The sequence below is a fragment of the Tremella mesenterica genome (assembly GCF_000271645.1).
Source record: "Tremella mesenterica DSM 1558 unplaced genomic scaffold TREMEscaffold_1, whole genome shotgun sequence".
NCBI classification, from domain to species: domain Eukaryota; kingdom Fungi; phylum Basidiomycota; class Tremellomycetes; order Tremellales; family Tremellaceae; genus Tremella; species Tremella mesenterica.
This window is the reverse complement of record NW_006711225.1, coordinates 5459693-5466595: the sequence shown is the minus strand read 5'-3', so window position 1 is coordinate 5466595 and position 6903 is coordinate 5459693. Positions and strand designations below refer to the sequence as shown.

General features: G+C 52.4%; 1 protein-coding gene across 1 annotated transcript; it reads right to left on the bottom strand.

Moving 5' to 3' along the window:
* Positions 1 to 2511: 2511 nt before the first annotated feature.
* Positions 2512 to 4843, bottom strand: TREMEDRAFT_59727 (uncharacterized protein; the record flags this gene model as incomplete). Its single annotated transcript, XM_007001735.1, has 4 exons — positions 2512 to 3784; positions 3835 to 4174; positions 4302 to 4718; positions 4771 to 4843. The coding sequence occupies 4 exons, from the start codon at positions 4841 to 4843 to the stop codon at positions 2512 to 2514; spliced, it is 2103 nt and encodes a 700-aa protein (XP_007001797.1).
* Between the last annotated feature and the right edge of the window lie 2060 nt (positions 4844 to 6903).

Below are 6903 nucleotides of genomic sequence, written 5' to 3'. Positions count from 1 at the left end.
CGGCGAAAGTGTTCGAAGTTCTTCGAAGGTCGAATCTGTTCGTCAAGGCTAGTAAGTGCGAGTTTGAAAAGGATTCGGTAGTCTTCTTGGGTTTTGTGGTCTCACGGGAGGGAGTTTCTAGTAATCCAGAGTACATCGACGCTGTTGTGTCTTTTCCCCGTCCCAAGAACCTAAGAGAGAGCAGATGATTTATGGGAGTCGTTAGTTATTATCGGCGCTTCGTCCCCAACTTCTCCAGGATTGCTAAACCGATCAATGATCTCACAAGAAAAGATGTACCGTTTGTCTGGGGTATGGAGCAGGAAAGAGCTTTTAAAGAGTTGAAGGATAGAATGTGTAGGGCCCCGGTATTGGCTCACTTTGATCCTTCGTTGAAGACATTACTACAGACAGATGCGTCGTTCTTCGGGTGGGGCTTCATAATATCGCAGGTAAACGAGTTAGGACAAGAACATCCGGTAGCGATCGAGTCAGGAGCGTTTCAAGCGGCGCAGTTAAACTATACGGTAGGCGAGAAGGAACTACTAGCTATCGTTGAGGCTTTTAGAAGAAGGAGGCACTTACTATTACAGGTAGAGACTACAGTTCTCACGGACCACTTGAACTTGACATACTGGATGGAACCGAAGCAGTTAAGCCCGAGGCAGGGCAGGTGGGTCGAAGAGCTTTCTAACTTTAGGTTTAAAATGGTGTATCGACCTGGGAAACAAGCTACACTGCCGGATGGACTATCGAGAAGAGCAGACTACCACTCTGGAAAGGGAAGTACTATGGTGCAGGAGAGCAATCTTATTCAAGGGTTGCCGAAGTTCGACGAACTCGACGGCACTAGCTCTGGGTTACAACACCTACTTCGTGCTTTGCAAGGGACAAAGGAAGTAAGAGAGAATGACCTTATTGATCCCATGGATCTGATTGTTGGGGTACAGGAAGATGGAGAAGTGGAGGAGGTTAGAAAAGAGCTATTAGGAGTCATTTGAGCTGAGTGTTCCCATCCAACGTGTCACGATGACGTACAGGAACCAGGATCAATCACCGAACTACGCCGTAGTTCGCGATCCCCTCTAATACTTCGGGGAGGGTGGAACTCAAGGGGTTTCCTCACGTTCGACGATCGCACTTATGTGCCGAACTACGCCGAGGCTCGGCTAAAGATCATGAAGATGCGACATGATTCGGCCCTAGCTGGTCACCCAGGCTCAGCGAAGACCCTCGAACTTGTCCTGAGGGATTACGTTTGGGTTGGAGTAAGGAAGGATGTCGAAGATTATATCGCTGGCTGTGCGGTATGTCAGAGAGCAAAGACTAACAGACAGAAACCCCATGGAGAGCTCAAACCATTGCAAGTGGCTATTAAACCCTGGTCAAGCATCTCGATGGATTTCATCGAAGAACTTCCGAATTCCCATGGATATAATTCCATCCTGGTAGTGGTGGACCGATTGACCAAATGGGGGATTTTTATCCCAACCACGACGAAGTTAACCGCAGCTGGACTATCTGAGCTGATAATGGACTATGTGGTGGCTCAGCATGGGTTACCAGAGAGTATAGTATCGGACAGAGGATCGAAGTTTACCTCGAAGTTTTGGAAGAACTTGACCGATAGTCTCGGCATAAGACTACATCTTTCTACCGCGTATCATCCACAGACTGATGGACAGACCGAACGAACCAATCAGTCCCTCGAATTATACCTTCGAATCTTCACTTCCTACCAGCAGAACGACTGGTCGAAACTGCTTGCTCGAGCTAGCTTTGCTTACAACAACACCCATCATTCAGCGATAAACAAGACCCCATTCTATGCGAACTACGGGTACCACCCTCGGTGGGCTGAAGAGATTAAGGCCAGTGAGGTCGAGGTACCTGCTGCTACAGTGGTGGTAAAAGACCTAACCGAAATACATAAAGAATGTATTGAGGGAATTGAGAGAGCTAACGAGAAGTACGCCGAAGGATACAATAGGAAACACCGGACTACGCCGAACTTCGTGGAAGGTGACCTAGTAATGCTGTCGTTAGAGAACATCAAGACTAAAAGACCAATGAAGAAGTTAGATGTGAAGCAAAGTGGGCCGTACAAGGTAGTACGGCAGGTAGGTTCTCATGCTTGTAAATTGGAATTACCAGGAACGATGGCAGGTATCCATGATGTATTCCATGTTTCATTGCTTCGTCCCTATCATCCTCCAGTATTCCCTGGTCAGCAAGCTGAACCACCTGGGCCAGTAGAAGTAGATAACGTAGGAGAATCGTGGGAAGTAAAGGACATTGTGGACTCTAGAGTAAATAAAAGATCAGGAAAGTTAGAGTACTTGGTAGAGTGGTTAGGTTACGAAGGAACAGACGATTCGGTATCATGGGAACCAGTAGAGAACGTCGACGGAGCTGATGACATATTGGCGAAGTTCCACGAACTTCATCCTACTAAGCCGAAGGAAGGGCGACTGCGGAGGGCTAGGAGGTAGAACGTACTGCATACAACATAGGATTACAGCTACGTACCGCTCACTTGCCCTTACCCTTACCCTTTCCTTTTCCTTTCTCCTTCGCGCTACTCGGCCCCGCGAGATTGGTGTGGAGAGTACCGATGGCCGAAGGTAGATCGAGACTGTCAGGGGGGAAGACAGTCGAGAGAGAAGCGTTCCATGCCCGATTCATAGCCCCAAAGAAATCACCAAAGTCCTGGACATCCCGAGCAGCTTGCATGCTCGGAGTCCTCCACAGAGAACGTATGGTCCTAAGACACTCGGAAGGAAGGCTGAGGAGATCGAGAGCAGTCTGAGCAGAGGCAGGAACTCGAGAACTACTCCGGGGGCCTAACCAGCCGATGGACGGTGGTGGCTCGTACGCCATAGGAGTAACGAGGAAGGGGGTGTCGTAAAGTCTTCGGCGAACATCGGCTATCTCAGTAAGGCTTCGGCGAGAGACGTCCGCTAACCTCGTCCTTGCTTCTTCGTTCAGATTTCCACCGTTGACTACATCTACTAACGCCGCAGTAAGGTTATTCAAGGCGTTGGCTTGACGAGTGGAGAAGTCAAGCAAGAGAGATGTATCACGCCGAGCGACGTCAAGCTGAGTGGTGAGGCCGAGAACGAGAGAACGATACGTAGCAAATTCTTTCTCGTCCTCCGGGATACGAGGGTCCAGGGAGATACGAGGGTGAACGAAGGACAACCGAGGAACAGAGGGCCCAGCACGCTGAGTAGCTTCATCTTCCACATCACCAGCTTCAAAGACGACCTCTTTCTCCTTCCTTTTCCCTTTTGATTTCTTTAAAGAAGACTTCGGGGTCTTCTTGGCAGCGGGGGACTCGGTGACAGGGGCGGCCGCTGGGGTGGCCGGAGGAGCAGAAGGACGGCGACTTCGGGTGCTGTGGGCCGGAGGAGAAGCCACCATAGGAGAGGACGGACGAGAGGCCGAGGGCCGAGAGGTCGAAGGACGACGGGAGGACGAAGGAGGAGCAGCCGGGAGACGCGACGGGCCGGCCACAGGAACAAAGGGCGAGGGCGAGGGAGGCGACGAGCGGGAGGACGGCGAAGTTCGGCGAACCGACCGGAGAGACGAAGACGGTACCCGCGAACGGGGGACAGACGCTGGAGTCTGGGGAGGGGGGAGAGGAGAAGCGTCGAAGGGACGGGGCGGGATGTCCCGGGCAGAGGAAACGGGACAGAAGGAGCAGGGGCCAGACGTGCATGAAGCACAACGGAGGGCCTTGTTGTGTGGCCTGACTGCCTTGAGGCAGGGCCAGTTTGGACGATTATACGTGATAATCTCACGTCTACTAATTAGCAGGAGTAACTTCGGCGTAGTACGAATAGGTGGACTCACCGGCAACGATCACACGCTTCGTCAACACCAACCGCGATCCAACGACCAGGCTCGGACTTCATCTTCTCCCACAAGTACTCTTCTTCCCGCAGTGATCTCTTCACCCGTTTGGGCGAAGGCTCCCCTCTGGGAGAAGGGGGGGGAGCAGCGACGGGGGCGGCGGCAGCAGGACCGGCGGCGGCAGCAGGACCGGCGGCGGCGGCGGCGGGGGCGGCAGGGCGGGCAGCGGCGGCGGCAGCGGCGATGGCGTTGGGGGGGGGGGCAGAACCCCGGAAGAGGAAGAAGAAGAGGAAGAAGAAGAAGAGGAAGAAGAAGAAGAGGAGAGGGAACGGCGTCGTTTCTGGCCCACAATTTGAGCAGGGGGAGGGGCAGGAGCGGCTGCGAGTTAGCAATGTCTTGGAGAGCTAAAGAACAGATAAACAAGGCCAAGTTCGGCGAAGGTGTGAGAGGTTGGACGAAGAACTCACGCTCAGGACTATCTACGTTGTTGTCCTCTACACTAATCACCTCCACATCATCATCCGGGTATTCTTCTAACTCGCTTTCACCCTCACTATCGATCCTACCCTCCCCATCATCATCATCCTCACTTTCTTCGGTGTCGGGTCGATCACCCGACTCCGAGCCCCCACTGAGCGAGTCCTGGTCGGAGGAGGACGGAGACTCACCAGGACGAAAGGCGGGCGTCCTACGGCGAGGAGTGGCGGCAGGAGGAGGCCCTCCAGGAGAACCCGTTACGGGGACGGGAGAACCAGACACGGGGGAGGGAGAACCAGCGGAGGGAGAGGCGGAGCGAGGGGGCGAGGCAGCGCCAGACGGCTCCCCCAGAGAGAGAGTGCCGAGGCCGAGGGAGGAGACTTGGCGAGACCTGTCGCCGAAAGAAACTGAACATCAGCCAAGTTCGGCGAGGTAGGGTGAGTATCGATGAAAACTCACGAGCAGATGACACCATACCACCAAAGTTCCTCATGGCGGCGAAAGGGCTGGGTGTAGGAGTAGAAGGGGCCATGACGTTAAGATATTTAAAAGAGAATAAAACTCGAGGCGATGATTCAAGGTAACAAATCTGTTTTCTAGGTAAGAGAGATAGAAAGTTTTGAAAGCAGATGGGAAAAAGAGAGAAGCTCGACGAACTGCTCAGTATTTAGTATAATCAAACCTAGCCCCTCGTCGTCAACATGCAGCAAACTTCGCGTTTCATCAACAAAAGGCATCGCAGGGACGATCAAAATTCCCACGCTATAGTGTCTCATCTCAATATAAGCGAGGGTTACTTCGACAAACAACGGTGTTGTTCGGCTGCCATTCAGGAAGCGTGTCTCACCTACAAAAGACACAGGGCTTCTTACGGCAAACCTCGACGAAGTTAGGGGAGTCTCATTGTCGGGTTCTGAAGTGAAAGGAGGCCCAACTACGAAGTGCGGCGCAAAGAGCAGAAGAGTGAAGGATGGTCATGGGGAGGGAGAGAATGGGGGTACTACGCTGCTAAGTTCTCTTGCCACGACAGAGGTGTAATCGCTCACGAGGACGTTCGCGGCTAAAGAAGGGGGCGACTGTCACGAACTACGTCGTGACACCTCGATTACTCCACCAACAATGACCCTCCTTTGGCCATCAAAACCCCATCACGCCTTAACCTCTTTACTCTACACGTAACTCAGGACTTCTGACACCAAGTACGGCGAAGTTAGACGGAGTTAGGCTAAGTAGGGACAATGGGAGCAGAAGTACGGCGAAGTTAGACGGAGTTAGGCTAAGTAGGAACAATGGGAGCAGAAGTACGGCGAAGTTAGACGGGGTTAGGCTAAGTAGGGACAATGGGAGCAGAAGTGCGGCGATGTTAGGCGGAGTTAGGCTAAGTAGGGACAATGGGAGCAGAAGTGCGGCGATGTTAGGCGGAGTTAGTCGAAGGAGGAAGAGGATGGCCGAGGGCTCGGGGAAGTTGGACGAAGTGCGTTGAAGTACGTCAAAGCGCGAGAGGGTTGGATGAACGTCTAGGAGGAGTAGATAATATTAGTTGAGAAGATCGCTGAAGTTCTTCAGCGATCCTTGATTGTTGTCAGTAGTGAAAAACAGATAGAGATAGCTATATACAATTCGAGATACATCGCCATCAGTAGAACAAAACCCCAGTTAGAGTAACTACGCCCAAGTACGCCGTAGTTACACTCCTTTCGACGTCTGCGCCCTCTCGGTTGGGTGAGACTTCGACTCAGGAGCATCAAGTTAGCCGAGGTTCGTCGACCGTCGGTCTGCCAGAAGATAGTTGTTCGACGCCTGTGACACCGTGCGGGTGACGCGTTTCATGGCAACCGTCACACTAGCGTAGGTGTGACGTCAGGGCGCACCAAAGGTGTCTCAGAACAATCCATGTGAATCACTTGATTACAGGTTTCAGGATCCTCGGCGAGGATCCTTGAGACAGGGGGGGGAAACTTGTTACGGAGTAACAACAAATCGAGAGAACTCCATCGAGTTCGACGGATTAGGAAAGAGAACGGCGAGAGTTGGAGGCAGTGCTGCAGTAGGTAGGGACGGGTTTTCCCTTTTCGAGATTTCCCCACTGGGTTTGCTCAAAAGCGGTTTTTCACCTGTCCGAGTATGTACATAGACGCTTGCAGTAGGACTGAGAGGAGGACGCGGACTCTTGTAGATAGTATATAGTGCAATCAGCAAAGTACCAACTTTGCTGATTCTTCAATATCATTCTCTGGCTACATCGATTGCAGAGGAGACACGATCCATTAGCACCAGAGACCCTAGACTTCTACGAGACATCCATCGAGTTCGACCCAACCTGCGACCTAGTCGTCGTGTTTCCAGTACCGTTACAACTACTGACAACAATCAAGGATCGCTGAAGAAGTCCAGCGATCTGTGAACTATCTATACTTCCCCTCTCTTCTCATAGAACGTCCCTCAACTCCTGCACAGCCTCGTGCTCAGTCCTCTTCGCTCAACTTCGCCGTACCTCGCCATACCCCCGGTATCCTACTCCGCTCACTTCAACTAACTTCGCCTAACTTCGCCTGCTCTGCTCTCCCTCGGTTCTCCTCCTCTGTCACAAAG